The sequence below is a fragment of the Amblyomma maculatum genome, chromosome 1, assembly GCF_055883805.1.
Source record: "Amblyomma maculatum isolate TAMU_Amacu chromosome 1, ASM5588380v1, whole genome shotgun sequence".
NCBI classification, from domain to species: Eukaryota; Metazoa; Arthropoda; class Arachnida; order Ixodida; family Ixodidae; genus Amblyomma; species Amblyomma maculatum.
In genome coordinates this window covers 300,211,419-300,236,876 of record NC_139344.1, presented here as the reverse complement: position 1 = coordinate 300,236,876, position 25,458 = coordinate 300,211,419, and the positions used below count along the sequence as shown (strand labels likewise).

The window sequence follows — 25,458 nt, the reverse complement described above, 5'->3', positions numbered from 1 at the left end:
AACACTTGTTCTTCCTAAATTAGAATATGCCGCCTCCCTTTGGGACCCTCATCATGTCTCGCTTTGTACTTCACTGGAACTTGTTCAGAATAATGCAGTTCGTTTTATACTTTCTAATTTTAACCCGACCGCGAGTGTCACAGCTATGAAATCTAACCTTTCCTTACCGTCTCTCGCACAACGTAGAAAATTTTTACGCCTATGCTTTTTTCATAAAATTTATCATCACCAGTTACTGCACTCTCGTTTTATCACTACACCCCCCCCTATCGCTCTTCTCGTGTCGACCATCAACATAAGACTGGATCTATTTTTTGCCGTACTGACACTTTTTTGCATTCTTTCATTCCTCGCACATCGAAAGAGTGGAACCACCTTCCCGCTGCCGTGGCTTGTATACAGGATTATGCTGCTTATCGTCAGTCTCTGATGACGATGCTTTTATCTGATGCGAATAGTTAGTTTCTTTGTTGCTTTGTTATTTTCTTCATTTTTTTATTATTTTTTTCTGCTATGTTTGTTCAGTTTCTTGCGTTGCATTTGTTACAGTTGTTGTTTCTGTACTTTTTTTTTTTGACTGCTTCGAATACTGTGTGTTGCTATATTTTAACTACGTTGTTGTGCCGCCTTTAACAAAAATAATTTTTTTCTTGCGTTGTTTGCTTGCCCACTCCCCTCTGTAATGCCTCGGCGCTTGAGGGTATCGAAAATAAATAAATAAATAAATAAATAAATAAATAAATAAATAAATAAATAAATAAATAAATAAATAAATAAATAAATAAATAAATAAATAAATAAATAAATAAATAAATAAATAGGCAATAGCACTCCCACTGTCGCCCTAGCCAATTCGAGGGTCGAGGGGCGTGTCAGAGCACTATTACCTATTTCAGTGCGCATTTCAATGGGCCAGGGTGCCCCTGCCTTTCGCACTGGTGCAAACATCTTGTCAGTCAAAGCGTAGTATACGTGGCCACAGAAATATTTTGCATGATATTGCACCTTTCCTTTTTTGGTATTCACTTGAGTTATCGTGAAAGTATGTCGATGATGTATCACCAACTCGCTCAAGCTTCCACGCTATTAAGAACAGTGAACAACAACAAAAAACATTACTATATTCATGGCCGGATCGAGCGACGGCGGCGCGCGTCGCTGCTTCCGTGGTAAGGCAAGCACCCCGCAGTGTAGTTAAGCTAGAAGAACGGCTGGGTGAAGAATGGGACTTTGAAAACCAACCCTCCAACAAAAGAAAGCTTCTCTACAGGGTCGCTCGTGACCACTGGGGGCAAGACTGGTAGACACTATCTCAGTGGTGAATCACTGGCGTACCCTGGTGAAAGAATTTCAACTAATACCAAGGTGGCCGCCGTTGTACCCCCGCCTTAAGTACTTTTCTTCTGACTGGGATCTCCTCCTTCCACAAGTGACGTACGCGCACTGCACTACTACATAATCAACAACCGGATTCTCTCCGCTCTCTCTTTACGACCTTCATCCTTCTGCTACACTAGATACCATTCTTCCGTACCAACCAGAAGCATCGGAGTATACCTCTGCTTCTGATTATTCAACAGCTCGAGAAAAACCAGGACGTTTACGCACAGAACAACACGAGCGCTGACTTTCAACTGAAGATTTATCATCACAAACGACATTTACATAATCCCGCAAGAATACACCAAAAAAAAAAAAACTACTTATTCTATCTTAATTTTCCCGCAACGACTTCTCAAGAAAGGCAATTTCACGGTTAATCAGTGACAACGACGGTTTTGCGACACACGCGGAAACCCCCTTTCAATGTGAAACGCTTCTGCTAATTCTCTTACCGTCTGATCCTTGTGTTTGAAAATGACGTCTCTTGAAGCAAAGGGTGTGTTGACATTGTTTGCAATGCAGAGCTAAATTCGAGCCGCCTGCGTTGTCCAAAGAATTAGCGTGTTCGGCGGTCTTTTAAGCAACGTCCTGACAGGGGGATTTCCTTTTACGCAATCCACTCAGCATGGCTAAAGGTCACCTTCGGCCTAGTAGGGACTCACGCCCTTGTTGTACAGCCGGGCATATATTGCTCAACTTTCTCCAGACGGTGAGACACCGAGTGAATTTAGGGAATAACCGTGACCTTCTGGCGCTTGGCTGCTTCATGCATGTGATTAGATTTTGACGCCATTATTTGACATAGCCTGCAAATCGTGACCTCTGGAAAATCTCTAATAACGGCAATTTGGCTTTTCATACTTTCCTCAATCAGATGGAAGCACGACTTATTTAGAGCGGCGCGAATACATCAAGTGGCGATGCCCAACTTGGAATGAAGCTTAGTAGCCTCGGAGAAAGTGAATAGGCGTGCACTATGCTCAGCATCCACTGCTGACGACCTGCAGTTGCATGCGTGTTGTGCTCGGTTAGTCACCGCTTGTTGGCGACGGTCGTTATTCGAAGCTTGATGAACTAGTCCTTGTTTCTAAAATGGATATGACATTGTCCTCTCCGTGGCGTTATAGTGGCTACCCAGTTGGGTTAACTTCGTTGGAAGAGTTAGTCTTATCACAATTTTTCAGAACAAAATGCAGCCATCGCAGCTGTATGTTCCGGAAAATATTATTCCAATCTCCTCACATTCAAAACTTTTAGCAAGTGTTTCCTGAAACCTGCATAATGACATGCATGAAGGCAGCATAATGACATCGGGCCCTTGATCGTTTCTTGGAGATAGCTGACGTGCACTCTCACGGTTGAGTTGCCCCACGGCAACGAAATACACTCGAAAGTAGACTGAGGCTGTTCCGATGTACAGCAGAGGAAAATAAGCAAGTCGTGCGTCCACATCCTGCTGGCAGCATATGGCCGTTTTTCCCAAGTCCTCACTTATCTACTGATCTACACGAGATAAAAAAATTCGGCTGTGTTTTCGTTAGCTTTAGCGACACTCGACTTCTTTTAAATTTTGTGTTCTGCTTGCAGGGGTTAAAAGTTAATTGAATTAGTCAGAAATCATGCGTACACTTCTTTGCTCTTTTCCTTTTAGAATTTGTTGTTAGAAATTTGTTTCTTTTTTTTTCGAGTGAAATGGTGGCTAATATTGTTGTAAATGTAGAGTTCTTCATAGTGTTTTTAATGTGCATTTGGACATTTGGCACATTCGCCACTGGTGCAAAAGTTGTATCCAAAAACGCGCAGGAGAAGAGAGTTTGTATGGCGCCCCGCTAGCTCAATGTTCATCCGTTTTTCGAGTAAATTAGGTGTTTACTGAAAAACACAAAGAAAGGGACTGAAATATTAAAAGTTTAAATAATTTGGAAGATTCGCTCATTTGTTGCAGTTTTGAACCGCTGGAAGGATTGCTTTGACGAAAAGGTGGCGATTCCTCCTTTCTCCCGTTTGTCCAATTGGCGCACTTTGTTGCAGAACTGTCAACAGCGCCTGTTTTTCAAAATGCGGTTGCAGTTAAAGGGAGACGCCTACAAGTGAAAAATGTGCGTTGAACACATTGTGGCCATTATGGCACTTTGCAAGAGCAAGTAAATACGAGAGTCATTTTAAACTTTTTGACGTTCACTCATGGTTTATCTATCGATCTGGCGGCTGAACAGCGCTCGTTGGATGAAACCAAATACAAAAACGTAGAAACCACGGGTGGTCGAAACTGACCGAGAGCCCTCTATTGCGTTTTTGCAGCAGTCCACAAGTGACTGAAACCGGCATTTCGCCGTCACCCAAATATCATGAACCTCGTTTTTTATTAGCAGGTGATGAATTCATCAAGACGCTGACCCCTTTTTTATTACATTCTCAGTATAAAAAGGCTCATATATCTCAAACTGAATCCACAAGAAGGTTGGTTTCTGAAACAAGTAATTTCAAAAGAGGGCGATGCCTCCCATCACTCCCCACAAGCTCTTGCCATATGATGACCATTGAAGGTCACCACCAAGCTTGGCGAGCAACACCACTGCGTGATGTCCTTTGAAATCTATAGCTATGCTGTGGTCCATCTAGTGCTGAGCAGGCATTAAAAAGGGGAGCCGTGGTGCCGCAAAAGAACACTCTGAAACTGTACAAAGAAGCCGCGCTAGTGAAAGCATTAGCATAAAATATTCACTCTAATGTATCTGCTTTCCTGCTATTTTTTATCGTCAAAAAGCGTTCCACCTTTCTACAAGAGCACAAACAGTATACTTCCGCTCTTCTTGACGCTTTCTTTACGCAGCCAAGGCAAAATAAACTTTCCTTAAAGGTCACCCCTAAGGTGTGCCTGCTTCGTCACCTAGTTTTGCAGCCTGAATATTCTGCGATGACCTTAGAGCGGGAGGTGTGTTTCGTATTGGGATTTAATGCCCTTGAAGCGACTTTGGGTATGAGTAATGAGATTCATTGCGTCCATAAACTGAGAGCAAAAGGATGCCTTATTTTTTTTGCTCAAATAAACACCTTATCTACATGTCTTCCCTGAGTGGTTTATTATTCTTGTAGCCCAGAATACACTGGATTAGGTGACGTAGTTCGAGGGGAATATTAAACAGTTCATACACGCCTGCGTTTACGGCTGGCTCATGGCTTGTTTGATGTTGGGTAAAAACGAGCTCTTTCATTTACATGAAAGGATACACGAGAAAAAATGGCGATAGGACGCAGTGGAGAAGCCGGCATAAATGCAATGGGCTCAGACAGAATCCTAAGTGTAACTCGCTGCTGTGGGAGGAGGCAAAAACTTTACTCAGTCAGTCCAGGATCCCCCTGGAACCGCTGTACCAGTCGTAGCTGATCGGCGGGTTGCGTGGGTCAGCGAATTGGGCTCTTGACTACTGAATTCAAGAATGCGGAATCAAATCAGTTTCCGGACAATCCATTACGGCGTCCCTAAGTGAGGACAGGGGACGTTAAACGCTACAAACTGAAACCAACCAGAGAAGTTACTGCTTCCTACTTGAACTGGCGCTCACGTTTTTTGAAGCTGGTTTCCAAATTATAAAAGTTCCGGCATTTGTCGGCCTTAGGTCGGCAAGTCAGTCGCACACATCCAGTCGACATTCCTAAACAATAGATAGGCAATCTCTTCCCGGCTATTTTTATCGCCTTGCCTACAACCTTGTTTGTTGCAGGTACCTTTCAAGCCAGCTTTATGCTTCTCTTGCTTGCTTTGTAGGGTACGCTTTTACTTCCTGCTTGCTTCTGTCCGTTACCTGGTATTTCTAGATGCACTTCCGACTAGAAAGCCAGAAGAGTTTTCTTTATTTAAGAGAAAGGTGGGTTCTTTTACAGAAAAACACGTGCCGTTTCTTTCTTTTTGCGGGCGATGTGCAACTTGACTTTTTAAGGCCCCGTGTGGACGGCCATGGGGTTAATGGGGTCCCAAAGGAGCGGTTAACTCCGTCGAAGACGATTTTATGGTCGCGTGTCTCGCAGTGTTCGGCTATGGCGGTCACTCCATATGCCGCTCTGTACTGCTTCATTATTTCGTTTCCCCTTTGTAAGAAGCTGAACCGACCGACAGAGGAACAATTCCTTGGCTCTTCTCTTTAAGGTGACGATCCTCTTAAGTGGTGGAAACGATGAATAAATTGACAGTCAGTGAGCGCCGAAAGCTACCACAACATCGATGAAGCTAATCCGCGCAGGAGGCTGCTACTCGAGTCGTGGCGTATTCAGCAGTCACGAGAAAATGCTCCCAGGGGACCCCTTTTCACCTCGCCTTCGTATTTCTTCTTACATCATGGTTTTGCGTACATTGGACCCTTAGGTTGGTCACTTGGAGGCCTAAAAAGTCAAGCTCTGCCTCGCCCGTAGCCACACACTGAAGAAGAAACAGAGCTGGTTCTGAAGCATCGTGTTTTCTCAGTAAAAGAACTTGGTTGTCGGTGTTAGCCTTCGGAACAAGACAGGCTTCTGTCGAATATTTTCTTTCGAATGTTTTTTGGCTAGCTATGAAATTGTACACCACAAAAAAATTAGGCTCACTTTGTTTTTGGTTACAGCCTTGCAATAAATAGGCTGGCTGTTATTTTAACCTGACGACTGGTGAAGATGCAATAAAAACGATAGTATGTGGCGCAGTTTAAGACCTATCTAGGCATACAAACACCCAGTATAGTCAAAATGTTATCCTCTTAAAATTCCAATTCCAGTTTTGCGTCGTGAATGAACGTTAGAGGGCGAAAGGCTTTTCTCCTAAACATTCGTGACCTATGCGGTTTAACAGGCCCGTATGTAACCCTCCACGTCGTGGTCGAGTGACCTCATTTGTAGAATACTTATTTCGTCGAGTTGGTACACATCATATTTAAACAGCAAAAGGTGCGTTCTCTCGAATGTGAGCGTCATTAATTCCAAAGGCAAGAGGAACACACTGCTTGGCTTCAGCTCCCTCGTTACACAGAGCTAGGTTGGCGAACACCAGAGAGATTTGAAATGGCTGTCCCTTTGAATATTCGCCTAACTTGTGCAAGTTTGCTTAGCAGTTCAGCAAGATTCGAAATCGGCTGTAAAACATACCGTTAATTATATGCTCTGCTGTTGCTAAACCTGACACAGTGAGTTCGTGTTGAACCTTTTAGAAGAAAAGCTGCTTGTGATCTCCGAAGTACATATATCGAGACCCTCAAGTTTATCACAGGTTCAACAGAGATTGTCCTAACCATTTCGAGGGTTACTTCATTGGTAACGTTTCCAGCCGCTGTGGAGGACTAAACGCGGAAGAGGCAGAAGGTATAGAGACCGTATTCAAGGCTGATATATGAAATGATGCCAATTTTATGCACCTAACCAAAAGCAGAAACTTCCAGCTGTTTAATGTATGGAAAATTGAGCTTAATTCGTTGCTTATGATATTAACTGTCCTAATTAAAACAAAGTGTTGAATTTTCTTGCTTAATATTCGAGAAAAAATGACCGTGTTTTCGCGAACGGGACAGTTATTTCAAAGAGCACTTAAATTTTTAGTGCAACACAGGCACAGCCAACACAGGCACAGCCGGTGCGCCCCGCTAGAGTGCAGTCCGAAAACCTGTCCACCCTGGCACGGCTGTCAGTCAGCAGCTTGAACAACGAGCACACGGATTCTTTCCGGCGTGATATGAGCGTACACTCGAACTCACCTTCAGTTCACTAGATGGCGGCACCGGGATCTTGGGTGGCACCGTCAGCGCAGACAGCTCAATGGGCAGGTTCTGCTGGGCAGATTAGAGAAGGCATAAAGGCATTCTATACCGAGAGACACATGCCCACCATCCTCACCGACTAAAGTAATTAATTGGGGCGCCCATTTCTTTTTTTTTTGTTCAAGGGGGGGGGGGGGGGGCTTACATGGATGATGCGAGCCTATTTTGTGTAGTTACACTGTTAAGCCCAGGAAAGAAACGACAGGGCAGATTGGCGAATCTGTCAGCGTTGCTAGCGCCAAGTGTGTTCATCCTTCCATATTGTGGAAGACACAACTTTCAGATCACACCAGCGTGTTAGTATTGCGCACCAATCAGATTTTATGAGTGAACAGTCCTATCCTGAGCACATTAACGATTTAGTTGGTGTATGTTATAGTGTGAAGCATGCTCGAATTTTGGATACTGGCATTGCGCTCTCATACTGCAGTCTTCCAGGCCGCTGCACGTGCAAGGCGCTCATTCAGTGCACGTGCCTTAGCTGCAGTGGAATGAAGGGCTACCACGGTTTGGTTGCACTGCTTCATCTATCACTTAAAAATCTTGTTTGATAGTTGGTACATTTTGATTCACAAATAAGATGGCGTGGCGGACGAGGACAAAGAAGGCACACAAACGACCGGATTAGGCGCTAGTGCTGTAGATTCTGTCCTTTTTTGTCCTCGTCTGTAGCACCGTATTATTTGTGGAAGCATTTATTACCTGTGGTTGTTTTAAAAACCACCCTGTTAACCCCGACATGGTGCCTCTGCTTACTTTCTATGCAAGGTACTTGCAATTAAGAACGCAAATACATAAGTGGAAACTGGCGCCGAAATGTCTGCACGGATGAATCACCCAGCGAGCTTGTTTGGCCGCTCTGGTTCCCGGGCCGAGGACGGCAGCTTTCACGATTACCGGCGCTCTTCATTTTTCTTTTTTCGAGAAAGAACTTTCGCAAACGTTTCCTGAAGAAAACGTGTGTGACGCTTGCTATTCTTTTTGATGAGTGATAACTGTAGAATGAGTGGACGAATCGACGTAAAAGCGTTTTGTTTTTTGGAATGCGTTATCCTTCGAACAAGTGAGAATGGCACAAGATTTACACATATTATCCCCGCTAAGAAATATTCCAGCAAGGTTGGCATTATCTCAGTATACTCCAAAAGTCTCTTTTGGCATACATTGAGGGGATGCACATGGATCCCCTGCTCCATCGTAACGGCATTCGGTATTATCACGGGGTGTCACGCATCCGCTCATCGGGAAGTTTGAGGAGGAAGGCACGGATTACATTTCGCACTCCCGCAGCAATGCCGCCACGGACCTGAAGCGTCTTTTGGCGCAGTCCACGTTGACACCGAGGAGAGCGCCGCGTTACCCAATCGCCCAGTGATCGTGCACAAGAGGTTCCGCCCCCTTTTTTGTGCTTTTACTCGCGATACGCCGCCCTCCTCGCAGCGATAGTTGTTTGCATTGTTCCCGTCCCCTCCTTCGAGCAAAAAACTTGTGTTTGATGCCCTTCGGGCCGAGAGCGTCGTCAACTCACCGCATGGCGGATTGGGGCTGGGTTACAGCTCGAATTGTTAGGGCTGCCGCGATGGATGGATGGATGGAATATGGGAACGTCCCCTTTGAAACGTAGTGGTGGCAGTTGCTGCCATGCTCTTTTTTATTGCTATATCTTGGATATTGTTTCAGATCGGTTAAGTGTACCTCATCCCATTTATTGAATTTTTATTTCTACATTACTAACATTATGTCGCTTTTCTGCTTTTAATCCATTAATTTTCTAATCGCTTTTTGCTAGCTTCCACAGCAGATTAATTCACCCGAAAACTGGAATCTCTAAACCCCAGGGCCTCAGGAAGAGTAGCTGCGCCTGCATCGATTTCAGGATGAATACCATTACATTCGAGTATAAGATGGTTAATCGTTTCTGTGGATTTACCACATACTGCGCATCTATCATCCTCTTGGTTAAAATTTTTTTTGTAGCTGCGTGTTCTAAGACACCGTGATCTAGATTAAATGAATAGGGCCCTGCCTCTTGAGTTATCAAAGAAAGCTCCCTTCCTGATCTGCCTTTTTCACTTTCGGTATAGTTCTACACCCTGTTTCTTGTCCACAGAATTTATCCAATTTTTACTTTCTGCGTTTTTCACCTGTTGTCTAACACTCTTAATATCGTTACGTGGCAGCAAGCGATGACAACAGGAGAACAGAGGACAGAGAGCAGATGCTCGATGGTCGTGAGATGACGTTTAATGAATCTGCGTGCGGGCCTAGCGCGCACGCTCCTGCCCGCGCCACTGCCCTCGTCTTCCTCATTCGTCCGTAACATGACCCGGGGCCACCGAGCGATCGTCCCGACTGTAGATGAGGAAGTTTACCGATGATGATTCCATGGCATGATGATGGGCGTGTCTGAATGCTTGAAGAAGAGGAAGAAGTAAGAATAGAACGATTTGCCGGTACGAAGTCTGATGCGTGGGTGATCCGCCTCCCCTGGAGTTGTCAACCATCGGTCACCAGAGTCCAAGAGACCGATGACTCGAGGTCACGTCGGGCATACTTGGGCGGGGGTTGCGTGTTCGTGTCCATCGGTTCCTTCGGGTCATTCGTGTCCATCGGTTCCTTCGGGTCATTCGGTTCCTTCGGGTCCTTCGTCTTGGTTCTGATTGCTCTGTTGTTTGCCTTGTCTTCAGGTCCGGGCTGGGGGCTGGGCGGTAGTAGGTGGTCAAGTCTAGGCTTGAAGGGCTGGGGCGAAGCTGCTCGGCGATGTCCCTGGGCCCTTTGCATGTCCCGACCCACAGATGACAACGATGCTCCAAGGCGAGGATGGGGATGACCTACGCCGCACCTCCAACCAAACGTTACGTGGCGGCAAGCGATGACAACAGGAGAACAGAGGACAGAGAGGAGATGCTCGATGGTCGTGAGATGACGTTTAATGAATCTGCGTGCAGCCCTAGCCGACACCACCGAGATTTTAACAAGGCCTTTGCATCACCTTCTCTCCCATCAGCGAACGTCATGACAAGCGAATGAGCGATAAAGGATCAGCCACTGAATCTGCGCGTACAGGCTTGGGTAAAAGGGCGAGATGACATCATGTGACTCGACACAGATTCGCGCTCGCACCTTCATTTGCTGGTAATTTATCGCCATCCGCCTGTCGTGACGTAGGCTGCTGGGGAGCGCAGGCCTTGTTAAAATCTCGGCGGTGTCGCCCTAGCGCGCGCGCTCCTGCCCACGCCACTGCCCTCTTCTTCCTCCTTCGTCCGTAACAATATTTTCTTTCTTGTGACCAAAATTATATCAGGCGACGCAGGGCATGAAAACTGTGCCGAATTTTATTCTGATAAAAGGCAAGTTTAAAAGCTCTTACAATAGTAGCAAGCGACGAACCATGCAGTATGAAGACAATAAAACGAAATCAATGTATCCATAAGACATCATGCATTGAGCAATTACTACCGTTTCCTTCGCTCAGTACTTATTATGAGCCGCTTCTTTGAGTATTGACACCCATAAAAGCCGCAGTGGGAAGTTATTTACTGACGTCGCCACTCCGCTGACAGCATGAGAAACTAAAATATGCAATATTGCCTCGAAACCTTGTAATCTTTATTTGTTGCTGCTGGCAGCCGCAGGCAAGTGACCGTATCACTTTCGCCTTCACCTCGGATGTGTGCTGACTCGTCGAGAAATACAATTATCACGCTCTTGTTGAGATCTCCTGGGAAGTTCATCACTAGGACTTGAGATTGTGCCTTCCGGAGATTGGCGATGCCTCTTACGGTGCCCTCGATCAAGGAGTAACTAAGTGTTTCTTTAATAACATCTTCGACGGTGTTCATGTCTCCGGTGCACACGTGCACGATTACGCTAAATCGGGGCGGTGCACGCCCCGTTTGTTATCCATGCCTGTTGTCCCGAGATGATGCTGTATCATTTTGTCGCGCAAGGTCCGCCGAGATGTTTCTAGAAGATTCCGACCACTCGCATATGTTTCTGCAATGTTCCAGGTTGTGCACCGTTTGCCGCTTTATCTCGACGTTTCTTCACAGCCTTTAAATGAGCGTTGACGGGTGCGACGTTTGTTCTATCGCCTCTCCCATTGAAATCGTTGTTCCTTCGCACATCAGGCTGCGAGACATGCACTTGCCATCCAATTAAACACGCATCATTGGTGAAGTACCTGGGATTGCTTTTTGACAGTAACCTTCTGTGGAGCTCATATTTGCCTCACTAGTGCAAAAAGATGCGCGTGGTTTTCTCTTTATTGTATAATGCGCGATATCTCATGCCAACCTCCATGCAAAAAAATTATCTATGCTTTAGCTTACGGTGGGCTGCGCTATCGGTTGACTATTTATGGCCATTGTACTGTTAGATATGCTTCTAGGACTAATTTAATATTTTTATTTTTACATACTGAATCCTCGGTGATAGGAGTGCCAGGAGTGCTATAGCAGTACAAAACAAAGAAACAAAGAAAGTTAATATACAACATTATGAACAGGCTTCTAAGAATTCCACTAGTCATAATGAGCGAATGTTGCGTGGTAATTCAGAATTCCAAGCTTCAATGGTATGAGATAAAAACATGATTAAAAACATTACTGCATGCGAAAAAGGAGCAAATGTTCAGGACGTTGTGGCTCTTTGTAGATAAAGGTTTGAAAAATGTGAAATAATTATGTTGTGAACAAACGCGAAGAGGACTATTTAAAACGTACATAAATTTGAGACATTCAAGGTGGCGACGTGCAGCAAGTGTACTCAGGCCTAGTCGTGGAAGAAAAGCAGAAGGTGAAAAGCCCATGTCAAATAGCCTGCAAACAAACTCTTTTTCAGTAAAGATTCTAGTTGATGCCAAACTGTTCATACGGATTCCAAACAACACAAGAGTATTCGAGAATGGTGCGAATACGTGTCTTATATGCCAGGAGCTTAATTTCTTGAGGAGCAGCGCGCAAGATGCAGTTTAAGTATTCTAGTATTTTAAGGGGCTTATTAGAGATGACAGCAATGTGTTTTGACCAACACGTGTGTTAGCTGGAGACCGACGTACCTGTACTCGTACACTTTGTGTAAGTGAGCGTATCACATGAATATGTGAAGAAGAAAGGGCACGCACGTCGTAGAAATGACACACAGACAGTTTTAGAATAGGTAACATACATTAAACATGCATTGGGCCAGTTAAAGAAATCAGCGAATGATTTGTTAAGGCTGTTATGATTTGTTATGATCAAATGGGGGTTTACCGGTTCGATATAGAATGTAGTAGTTTGCATAAAACCATAACCTTACTTAAAGGTTAAATGGCAGGTTATTAATATACAAAGAGGAACAAAAGAGGAGACAGAGCCTTGGGGTGTCCAAGATGAACTCAAGATGAATTGGAATTACGTACTGGGAGCGCTGGAAAGTCTGATATCCAGTTAACCAGGGACGGTTTCTTTAGTATAGCGGACAGCTTGAGTTTAGTGTGCGAAACTGTCGAAAGCCCTTGCAAAGTCTAGAAAAATGGCATCAACCTGGCCACCGATACCGAGAGAACTGCTGATGTCATGTACGAATTCTGCCAGTTGCGGTACGGAGGTCATGCTGAAAACACTTAGTATATTATTAGTCTCAAGAAATTCCATAATATTGTTACGGAGGTGGGTTTATTATTTACAGCGTAAGCGGGGAATGCATAAATGCAAGACACAGGGTAAGGCTTGTCCTCGTCCTAGTCCACGCGCTTCAACTTCGTCCTCCTCTTCATCTGCAGTGCTGCGCTGCGCAGCGTAATTGACGTAACAGTTGTCCCCGGGGCAGACGAAGCTGGTCCTCGAGCGACTCATCTACACCTAAGATTGCAGCGTTCGAATCGTGCCACCTGGGCCAGCTGCGTCTCCCGCGAGCATCGATTCGACGGTGCCATTTTAGCTATAACGTAGGTTCTTCGCCCGACCGATTTAAAACAACAAAGCGTCCGGCGTATTGCCACAATAACTTTCAACACAGTCCGCGGCGTCCCAATGGCGTCCAAATCCACACCATTTATCCGGATTCTTAAGTGCTGCAGCGGCAGCTACATCATATCGGATCTTTGCACGGTCTTGGGAGGCGGTGGTTCGCAAACGAGCAATACAACGCGCTTCTTCAGCAAGACAGAGATGTTGCGACACGGATGGGTCATCGTGCACGGAGAATGGAATAATTGTGTCCAGGAAGGTTGATGATAAGCGTGCTTAAAGAAGGAATAAAGAATATCCGATCACTTCATGCTTAGCTCCGTTGTAATGGTAAGACGGCGTCCCAGTTTTTTGGGATCTGACACTAAGTATATCGACATAATATTGATTAGAGTCCAGTTTAGGTGCTCGGTAAGGCCCTTTGTCTGCGGATGGCAGGGAGTAGAATGACAATATTCGGAGCCACAAAGGCGCAAAAGTTCTTCCACGATATCCGCAGTGAACTGTCACCCACGCTCACTAATGATCACTCGTGGCGCGCCGTGACGGAGAACGATCTGGTGCGGTAAAACGTTTGAGACGTCGGCTGCTTTAGCAGAAACAAGTGGAGACGTCTCTTCATACCGAGTCAAATAGTCATTAGCTACGAGAGTCCAGCGACGGCCGTGAGACGACTTCGAAAAGGACTAATCAGATCAATTGAAATTTTCTTAAAAGGCGATGTAGAGGGCTTGACAGGTTGAAGAAGGCCAGCCGGTGGCGTGCTGCTTCGCTTCAGACGTTATCAAGGTACACAACTTGCTACACAGGGCTTCGTTGTCGTGTGCAACCTTGCCCAATAAGTACGCTGTCGGACTCTCGCAAGAGTGCGGGAAAGCCAAGCTGACCTGAAATGATGTCATGCATTGCTTGTAGGACGGCGCCGCGAAGAGATATCGGGACGACAAGCAGCAGACGGGCACCATCAGTTGAGTAGTTCTGTTTGAAAAGTAGACCATTTCGAATAACAAAGGACGCAGATGCAGACTTGCGCCCCTTATCAAACAACGGAGTAAGTTCGCGGTCTTGACATTGCTCTTGCTGAAACTTTAAGTGGTCTGGTAATGTTTTGGTCACAGGCACCAGGTAGTCGTCTTGATCATCTTCACCGATTGCCGTGCATGGAAGAGGAAATCGGGACAAACATTCAGCGTCGGCTTGGCGGCGACCATTCTTATGGGACATAGAAAATTCATGTTCCTGCAGACGTAATGCCCAATGAGCTTGTTGACAGGAAAGGTCGCGCAGACCATCAAACCAACAGAGGGAGGGATGGTCAGTAATTACGTTGAAGTGGCGGCCGCACAAATGGGGGCGGAACTTGGTAACAGCGAAGTCGACGGCGAGACATTCCATTTCTGTCACTGTGTAGTTACGTTCTGCTTTCGTTAAAGTGCGGCTTACGTATGCGATAATATTGTTACGGCGCGAAGCGGCTTACTAAGGAGTTAGAAGAAGAAGAAGAGATGCGCACAGACATCTGGGCTTTGAGCCGTTTGCGACCAGCATTCATTCATCAAACGTTCACGTGTATTAAGACCATTTCATCCGCTACATCTAGTGGAGGTGCTGGGAGGCCCCGATAAACTTCTTCGTCATTCATGGAGTCTACTTGGGGCACATTATGCCTCTTGAGCAGTGTCTTCGTCTCTCTTGCTCTTCCTTAATTCGACAGTCACCTCATTACGCCTCCTCCGCATCTCTTCTTGATCCTTGCTCTTGTTTTTGATGTGTTGCAACCTGGACTTCGGTAGGCCATCTGTAGCTATGGTCGCTTCTTTGCTTTACCTGCGGCAGCCTTTGAAAAACCGATGCTTCCAGAACCAAATACATATTTCAAAATGCCGGTCTGCACTTCAAAAACTAGGGCATTTGGTGCTAGGCACTGGGTAAGAACGTCCTGGATTCGCCAGTACTCCGTCGCAGCCGCCGTGTAGCAGATTTGCCACCTTTATCTCCTCAGGAGTACCGTCTCTGGCTACCACTCAAGCGACGCAGACTCAGGAACAGCGAGGTGAAGAGACGATGACCTTGCCCCATCAGTGAGAGCCTCGTACACTCCACGGTGAGCCCGAAGATGACGTTGAAGAATGGCTCCGACATTACGAAAGATACAGCATATACAACCGTTGGAACTCTATCGCACGTCTGTACAACGTTGTTTTCTTCCTTGCTGGCACGGCTCTGACTTGATTTGATAACGACGAGGAAACCCCCACGATCTGGAGTAGATTTGTTGAAGGAATTACTGAGTCTTTTGGAGATACTCTTGCGAACAAGGAACGCGCTGCGCATCAGCTTTCCCAGAGAACCCAGCTGTCCAGTGAGACATGCACACGATACTTCGAGAAAATATTGAAACTTTGTCGCATTGGCAACCAGCAGATGTTAGCAGAAGACAAGGTAGGGTGCCTTCGAATGAGGTTGGCTGACGTCTTGTACAATATCTTTATTTCGCGGGACACCATTGCCACAGTAGCAGACGCAGTGCCATGCATTTGAGGCGCTAAAGGCGCGTCGGATAGCGCCCAAACTTGGCCGCGTTTCAAATGTGACAGCGGTTGCCAGTAACGACATTCCGGAGGCTGAAGACATCGCTTCTACTGTCAGGAGGATTGTGCGCGAGGAGGTGGATACTCAGAAGCAACGTACAAATTTCGATTTACTTTACCAACAGACATCGAGGTGCGTGCCATCGTGGGAAGAGCGTACACCATGGACTGCACCAAATAACATCGAACCATCTTACAAGTACGGCATTGAGTGGGCCCAACAATCAACATCGCACTCTTATTTCCAGCAGCTTCCATCCCTTTCGGATGAAGTGCCTCGTCGCGCGTCGGTCGCCTCCTCTCGGCCTCCAAGGGATTCTGCGGTCAGCTACCAGAGCTGCCAGCCAGCGATATACTACGGCTGTGGGGGCAGCGGCCACATCTCCCGCTTTTTCCCGTGTCGTCAAATTTCTCGACCCACTGTACAACGAGCACCGCGCTTCAGGAATGACGCCCAGCGAAAGCAGCCACCCACAACCTTCTACCGGCCTCCTTCCCCTCAACGCGGCGCACGGATTGACTCCTCTGTTTTCGGTCGCAGCATCACTCCCCCGCCGCAGCGACAAGACCGTTCGCCATCCCCACGTCGCCGCTTCGTTTCTCCACCGCTGGGAAACTAGGTGGTGCGACCGATGGAGGTAAGGTCGCCGGACGGTCAATTTCACGAATACCTCGGCCTATCGTCATGCTAAAGAACAAACTGTCAGTGTGTGCAGACTATGTTAAAACGGAAGCTTTGGTTGACACTGGTCATGGGCTTTTCATTTAAGAACCACCTTCGACAGAAAGTTCTGTTTGTGTGGGACAAAAACAGTGCGTTTTGTGGAATTGGGGGTGAAACTTTAGTTCCGGTTGGCCTCTGCTCAGTTTCAGTTGTGCTTGGCGACGATTGCTACAGAATCGAATTCGTTGTATTGAGGTATGCCACGCATGACGTGATCTTGGGTGTTGACTTTTTGCGCGAGGGGGTGCGACTCCTGAGTTCAGTGCCGGTGAAAGTTCTTTGAAGCCGAACATTATCCTCGAATTGGTAGATAACATGTCCCAGGGTCATGAAGAATTTCTCGCCCTGAAGGAAGATGTGCAGCTGCCTGCGATGACGGAAACGTTTTTCATCGCGAAATCGTGGTAAACACTGAATAGTCGTCGAGCCAGATGTCTCGAACGGAGCGAAAAAATATGTTGGTGCCACGCTCCGTAGTGGTGGCAGTGGATGGTCGCGCATACCTCTGGACTCTGAACGTGTCAGAAGAGCCTGTTCGTTTTCCTTCTGTTTTGGCCCTCGCGAGATTTGAGAACTATGTGACTCACACTGTTGGAACTATTGCCGATTGCAGAGAAGCCGCGCAAGGGAAATCTGAATATTATGCTGAGCTTGAGCGCATGGTGAACAAATTGCTCCCGTCTAGTGACCGTCGTATTCTGCAAAAAATTCTGACAATTCACGTCCAAGTGTTCGGCTTTGCCTCCAACGGATCGGGTAACCATTTCCTAGCCTCTCGACTACAGCGCAAAATTAACACAGAAAACGCACCCCCTATTCGCCAAAAACATTACAGAGCCTCCTCGGCAGAACGCAAGATAATTCAAGAACAGGTGGACGGAATGCTACAGAAAGGAATAATCCGAGAATATTCCAGTCCGTGGGCCGCACCTGTGATCCCAGTGCGAAAACAAAGACAACTCTTGGCGATTTTGCGTAGACTACCGTCGTTTAAATGCGGCAACAAAGAAAGACGTATACCCGATACCTCACATTGATGACGAAGTCAATTGTTTGCATTGAGTGTCATATTTCCCCTTCGTTGATTTGCGATCTGGCTATTGGCAAATTCCTCTGCATCCAACCGACCTTGAGAAGACTGATTTCGTAACACCAGATGGTTTGTACGAATTTATTGTCATACCCTTTGGATTATGCAATGCTCCCGCGACGTTCGAGCAATTTATAGATGCTATCCTCCGTGGCCAAAAATCGGGAATATGCATGTGTTACCTGGATGATGTCGTCATATTCAGAAAGAGTTTTGAAGGGCACAATGAGAGGCTCCATGTTATTCTTCATCATCATCATCAGCCTGACAATACCCACTGCAGAGGGAAGGGCTCTCCGACATTCCTTCAATAAACCCGGCCCTGTCCTATAGGTGCATCCACATGACCCCTGCGAACTTCTTAACTTCATCCGCCCATCTAATTTTCTGCCGCCCCCTGCTATGCTTTCCTTCCCATGAAATCCAGTTTGTTACCCTAAGCGACCATCGGTTATCCTTTCTTTGTGCTACATGTCCTGCCCATGCCCATTTCTTCTTCTTGATTTCCACTTGAATGTCAGTGAGTAGAGTTATTTCTTTGACCAACTCTGCACGTTTTCTATCACTCAGCGTTATCCCTACCATTTTTCTTTCCATAGCCCTCTGCGTTGTCCTCAACTTAAGCAGAATACTCTTTGTTAGCCTCCACGTTTCAGTCCCATAGGTAAGTACAGGTAATATGCAACTCTTGTATGCTTTCCTCTTGAGCGATACTGGTAAGCTGCTAGTCATAATCTGGGAGTGCTTGCCAAATGAGCTCCATCCCAATCTTATCCAACTTTTCCTTTCATGGTCCGGATCTGCGGTTACTACCTGTCCTAAGCAGACATATTCGCGTACTACTTCTAGTGCTTCGCTACCTAGCGTAAACTGCTGTTCCTTCCCTAGGCTATTGAACATTACCTTAGTCTTCTGAATATTGATTTTCAAGCCTACAATTCTACTTTTCCTGTCTAGGTCATCAATCATTTTTTGCAACTCATCCCCTACGTTACTGAGCAAGGCAATGTAATCACCCAATCGCGGATTACTGAGGTATTCTCCATCTACCGTTATCCCTAACTGCTTCCATTCAAGTCTGGATAATTCTTCTAAGCAAGCTGTGAATACTACTGGGGAAATCGTGTCTCCTTGCCTGATATCTTTCTTTATAGGAATTTCGTTACTTTCTTTATGCAGAACTATGGTTGCTGTGCACCCCCTATATATGCCTTCCAGCACTTTCACGTACGGTTCGTCTACACCCTAATTTCGCAATGCCTGCATGATCACAGAGGTTTCTATTGAGTCAAATGCTTTTTCGTAATTAATGAATGTTATGTATAAGGGCTGGTTATATTCCGAGCATATTTCTATCACCTGGTTGGTGGTATGGATATGATGGATAGCAGAGTACCGTTTCCGAAAACCTGCTTGATCTCTTGCTTGGTTTCAGTCTAAAGTTGTCCTGATTCTATTACCGATAACGTCGGTAAATACCTTATACGTAACAGACAGTAAGCTGATTGGTCTGTAATTTTTCAATTCCTTAGTATCCCCTTTCTTATCAAATAATATAGTGTTTGCGTTCTTTCATGGTTCCGGTACCGTCGATGACACCAAGCGCTGCGTATACAGGGTGTCCATTTTTCTAGCACGATATCCCACCGTCCTTCAACAAATCTGTAGTTACTTGATATTCTCCAGCTGCTTTCCTCCTTTTCATAATTTCTAATGCTTGCTTAACTTCGTCCTTCGTCACTGGCGGAACGTCTGACTGCATTTCCCTACCGCCAATCTCATTATTGTCCTGACTTCTCTGGCTACTGTAGAGATCAGTATCGAACTGCTCGGCTGCTTTGACTATCATGTCCATATTTGTGATGACGTTGCCCGCCCTGTCCTTTAGCGCATACATCTGACTTTTGCCTATGTCCAATTTCTTCTTCATCGCTTTAAGGCTTCTCCCGTTTTTTATAGCATGCTCAATTTTCTCCATGTTATACTTCTTTATATCAGCCATTTTGCGCTTATTGATTAGCTTTGATACCTCTGCCAATTCTGTCTGGTCTGCTGGATTGGAAACTTTCATACTTTGCGGTTCCTTAATCAAATTCTTAGTTTTTTTGTCTCCTTAGACCGCTAACCGGTATCCTCGCTAAAATTTCCTACCGTGTACTTGTATACAGCGCACTCAGTAATGATATCTGTGAAATTAAGGCATCGGCAAAGCGGGACTCATTTTGAACTTAAGAAAGTGCCATTTTGAAGACCGACAAACTTCTTTTCTTGGCTTCCTCGTCAGCAAGGATGGTATTAGGCCGTTTCCGCTGAAGATGGCTGCAGTACAATGCTTCGAAACTCCACGCACCCCGAAAAGCCTTCGGAGCTTCCTCAGACTCTCTTCCTATTTTCGTCGCTTCATTGCTGGCTTTTCGCGAATTGCCCACCCCCTCACTTCTCTCCCGCACATGAATTCTCAACTTGTGTGCACCCTCGAGTACGAATCCTCTTTCGATCTGTTCAAGTCTTCTCTAACTTCAGCACCACTCCTGCGCCACTTCGACCCTTTTGTAGTGACGGAGATTCACACTGACGAAAGTGGTGCCGGTCTTGGGGCGGTGCTTTTCCAGCTGCTAGTGGGGCTGAGCACGTTGTTGTCTACGCCAGCCGCACGTTAACAAAATGTGAACGCAACTACTCAGTTACAGAATTGAAGAGCCACGCAGTTTTGCTTGCTGTGCACAAGTTTCTACCATACCTATATGGTCGCCACTTCACTATCATTACTGCCCCTCGTTCTTTGTGCTGGCTAACACGACTCCACGATACATCTGGTCGGCTGGCGCGCTGGCCATTACGCCTACAAGTGTATAACTTTGGTGCTGCGTACAAAAGTGGGCGACATCACAGTGGTGCAGACTGCTTGTCACACCACCCTTTGCTGGCTTCAGTCAACAATGAAGACGGTTTCGAATTAAGGCTGTTTAGCCTTGCTCGTTTCCTAGTATAACGACCTTTAGGCGAGAGCGACGCAGCAACCACTTACTGCAGCCTCATATAGAAGAAGCAGGAGGAAGAGCAGATTCAACTCCATTTACTATCAAAGATAGTATTTTGTTCAAGAACTACTACTCAGTCGACGGTGCTCCTCTGATTTTGGTCGTCCCGAAAAGTCTCCGCGCACAAGTTTTGCATGCTATGCACGATGACATCACATCGGGACATCTAGGCTTCTGTCGTACCCTGCACCTAATTCGCCAACGTTTTTATAGGCCGCATGTTAATAAGACGACCTAGCAATACGTTGCAGAATGTGAACAATGCCAACAACTTAAGGCACGCACCACCACACTGACCGGTCCTTTGCAGTCCATCAAGCTACCTATTCACCTTTTGCAAAGATTGGTATTGACCTGCTTTGTCCTTTTCCAAAGACTTGAGTATCTCACCAGATATACGGAGACCGCTGCTATCGTTACCGGAAAGGCTGCAGATGTTTCGTGTTTTCTTCTACACACTGTTATTAATCGCCATGGTGCACGCCGTGCTATAATAAGTGATCGTGCACGGCAATTAACTGCTGATGCATAAGAAATGCTCCGACTTTGTTGTTCACACTACCTACACTCGACACCGTGTCATCAGCAGATGAACGGTCTCACCTAGGGCACCAAACGCACCTTGACAACCAAGCTGTCCATGTATGTCTCGTCTGACCATCGCAACTGGGACGCATTGCAACCGTATGTGACGTACGCTTATAGCACTGCAAATTATGAGGTTACCGGGTATTCGCCTTTCTACTTACTATATGCCAGCACTCTCCATTCTTTCCTGGATACCATCTTCTTATTTTCCCCAACGACAACGCGTCCGTCGCCCAGATACTATGCCGTGCCGAAGAAGCTTGTCGCACACTGGATTTTCAAAGTCGCGCGAAAGAACACTATGATCTACATCATCGTGTAGCGACTAACAATCCTGAAGACTTATAGCTTTGGACACCTATTCGCAAGCGAGGATTGTATGAGAAGTTTCTGTGCAAGTATGATGGCCCCTTCGTCTTGTTGGACCGAGTGAATGACGTGAATTACGTCGTCGTCAAAGTGACGACTGATAACCGCCGATCCTGCAAGTTAAAAGTCGTTCATGTGGCTTGCTTGAAACACTGCCATCGTCGATCTGCCTAATTTGCTTGAGGACGAGAATTGTCTACCTGGGGGAATTGTTACGCCGAGTAGGGGCTTGCTGAGGAGTTAGAAGAAGGAATGCGCGCAGACTGATCTGGGCTTTGAACTAGTTGCGACCAGCCTTCATTCGTCAAACGTTCACCTGTATTAAAACCATTTCATCCGCTACAATATGCTGAGCGCCTATCAAGACCTGCACGAGAACCGCGCCGACGCAGCTCGCATCGGTGTGAAGCTTGGTGGTGGCAGCCGGATCAAAATGGCGTCAAACAGGACCAGATGTGATCAGAAACTTCAGCTGTCGTAACGATGACTCGTTTTCCGGGGACAAAACAGAGCGTCTTTTTGCAGGAGGGAAGTGAGCGGATGAGCAATTTGGGCGAATCCTAGAATAAAACGGCGGTTATATGAGCTCATGCCAAGAAATCTCCTTAAATGTTTTACGTTTTGAAGTTTTATAAAGTCACGCACTGCAGCCATCCTTTAGGGGTTGGGCCGAATACCCTCCTGGTCCGCTAAATATTCCAGTACCAGAGTCTGCCGCTCACCAAAGAGACACTTTTGGAGTTCAGAATTAGTCCAGCGTTTCAAAAACAGTCCAGCACCAGACTAAGCCGATGATTATGCTCCTGAAATACCTTTCCATAGATGATGACGTCACCTAAGCACATGCATATCTACCAATTTAAGCCATGCAAAATTGTGTCCATAAATTGTACGAACGTCGGTTGGATATTGCACAGTCCAAAGGGCATCACATTAAATTCATAAAGTCCGCCAGATGTCACAAAGGCTCCTTTTCGTCCGACGGATGCATCGTTATCTGCCAATAGCCATACCACAGAACTACTGACGACAAATAGGAGGCTAATTGCAGACAATCTAAAACATCGACGATAGGTGGAAGAGGGTAAAAGGCCTTTCTAGCAACTGCGTCAACACAACAAAAATTTGTTGCGATAGTCAACACAAAATTTCCATGAGTCGAATTCTTTACTAAGATGACGGAGGCTGTCCAAGGACTAGAGAACTCCAGTATAAAACCTTTCTTCAACATTTCTTGGACCTGTTCGTTAATTGCTCTGCACTCGGCTGGAGATACTCGGTAGGGCTTCTGTCTGATCAGGATCACATCACCAGTGTTGATCTTATGTGACATAGGTGAATGAGGCGGCACAGAAAAACCGGTGTCTTGAGCAACATCAAACACAAAGGTGTAAGGTGCCAGAACTGCACGTAACTTTCACTGGTCAGAAGATTAAAGGAATTTGTTCATCATCCGGGTTATATTCGCGCTGTAGTCAGGATCCGCCCGCTGGTGTGGATGATGAGACAGACCGCATAGTAGGCACCTCGTAGTCGTCAATTAAATGTAGCCAACATGAGGCCTGAAGGTAAAGAAACGGGTTGTGATGAAACGTTCACAGTCCACGCATGGGCACAACCATCTACAACCTCGACGATGGCACAAGACACTAATAAATGTTTCTTCGCGGCGTTTTTTGTGTCGGCTTCAATAAACACAAAGTGGGTGCCTGCTCGATCGGCGGAGGTGTGGACAGGCACAAACATTGCAGCCATGGATGGTAACACGTCACAGATGAAATAAAATACTGGGTAACTTGGATTAGACGCGTCTTCTACAAACGCAGAAAGGATATTGCGCCGCAGAGAGATTTCGCCTGCTGCGCAATCGACCTTTGCTCCACATTCGCGCAGAAACCCCGTCCCTAGAATGACATCATGCGTGGCTTGTGCTAAAACTGCAAACTCAACTCGAAACATTTTACCCGCAATGTTGACTAACACGCACCAGAGACCCCCTGGACGCAAATATTATCCCCTAAATCATCAAAAGCTGACACTTCGGTCTTAAGCAAACATTACTGCCGGTCCAATGCGATTTTTCAAACTAAGACTCATTACAGAAACTGTGGCACCGGTGTCCACTAAAGCAAAAGTATATACACCATTTACACTAACGCGCACTTTCTTCTTCAACATCAAAACAGGTAGAGGAATCAGCGAAGATAACTGTTCCGCGACCTCACCTCCAGAGGGCACTCTCGCTGGTTTCCCGGTGGTGGCGTAGGTGAGCGTCGATGTGGTTACGGGAACCGTTCAAAACACGGGTGTAGTGTGAAGATGCGGTCGGTAGCGGGAGAATCACTGTGAAAGATGCCTGGGCCAGGCAGTCGTTGGCAAGCTTGACCCCATTCAACGTTGTCATTGTCCCGTGGCGCCGTAGTTCCACGACTCATGGCGACTCACGCAAAGCTTAGGCGCTGGAGCTGGCGGAATTAGATGATGGTTGATAGACTGTGGGAGCTGCATGAGACTCTGGGAGCTGCATGAGGAACGTTCGGTTGCGGAGAAAACCGGGTGCTCAGAGGTGAAGAGGCGTGAGCACTACCGTAGGAGTTGCGCGGAGGCTCTGATTGAAACGCCCACTAGGCTGAAAGTTCAGTCTGCTGTGGCTGAACTGCGCATTCGGAGTACACATGTCAGCCGGCGGCGCTTGCAGGAATTTGGATAGCTCTTCACTTAAAACTCGGCGTACCAGTGAGGCGATATCTTCGTGGACAGTGCAGTCAACGGAGGCCACTGTTGGTACATTGGAAAGCGTCCAAATTTGGGTGGAATGCGACGCCATTTAGCACTTCAAACGTCCGGCAGTGCTGGATGACATTTAAAGTACTGACAAGGGTTTCCTTCGCGATCAGGAAATGATAAAAATCTTCTGCGAACCTCTATAATAGACGGCCAACCTTTTCTTCGGACATGCGTCTGTTCACAATGCGGCAGAGTTTCAGGATTCCCTCGATATAAGTCGTGCAGGTCTCTCCAGGTAACTGTCCTTGTTGGGAAAGAGTCTGTTCTGCCTTGCGTCGCTTAGATCTGGAGTCTCTAAAACAGTTATCTCTTCGACAAATTAATTCCATGCACCCAGGTTACCTTCGCAATTCTCGAATCACAGCAGCGCTGCGCCGGCCAGAAAGAAGACCACGTTTGCGAGTAGCATGGCCGAGTCCCAGCGATTATATTTGCTGACCTGTTTGTAGTGCTTCAGCCAATCTTCTACATCCTCATCCGCAAGACCGTGAAATATTCTGGGATCTTGATATGCGGCCAGGAACTGACCTCCATTTGATGTTCGCAGCCTGAGTTGGAAGACGTGTCATTAAGGCGTGAAGGGTGACCTTCTCCGTCGTCGCTCGAATGGATGTTAGATCAGGAGGGAGCCCGGCCATGCGTCTGCTTCGTAGGTGTTCTGGACGGTCAAGGACTACCCAGCACCTCCAACAAGTTGTTCCGGAGGTGGGCTTGTTATTTACAGCGTAAGCGGGGAATGCATGAATCCAAGGCACAGTCAGGGTATGGCTTGACCTCGTCCCAGTCCACGTTTCAACCTCGTCCTCCTCTTCATACGCAGCGCCACGGGGCGTAGCGTAATTGACGTAAGAATATGTTTAAGGATGACACGCTCGAGTAGTTTACATGAATGCGTTGTTAAGGAAACAGGCCAAAGTTAAATAATAATTGTACATTACCGGATTTCCGCAGGGCAGAACCTTGGCTAGTTTCCACAAGGAAGGGTGGGCACCGGTTTTTACTGATTTCATAAAGATAACTGTAAGGTACCTCCTATACCAAAGAGAGTAACGAAGAAGAAATGCAGAAGGAATGTCGTCAGGGCCGCACGATTTCTTCGCATCTAAGTTTAATATCATACTCAGCTTACATTCAGTGGACACTCATACGTG

General features: G+C 46.4%; 1 protein-coding gene across 1 annotated transcript in view; it reads right to left on the bottom strand.

The window, feature by feature from the left end:
* The window catches only part of LOC146206903 (uncharacterized), a 220,557-nt gene that overhangs the window by 178,204 nt on the left and 16,895 nt on the right, over positions 1-25,458 (bottom strand). Inside the window, exon 3 of the mRNA XM_084575900.1 lies at positions 7,101-7,172. Within this exon, the coding sequence (XP_084432026.1) occupies positions 7,101-7,172 (72 nt within the window). The remainder of the gene's footprint in view (positions 1-7,100; positions 7,173-25,458) is intronic.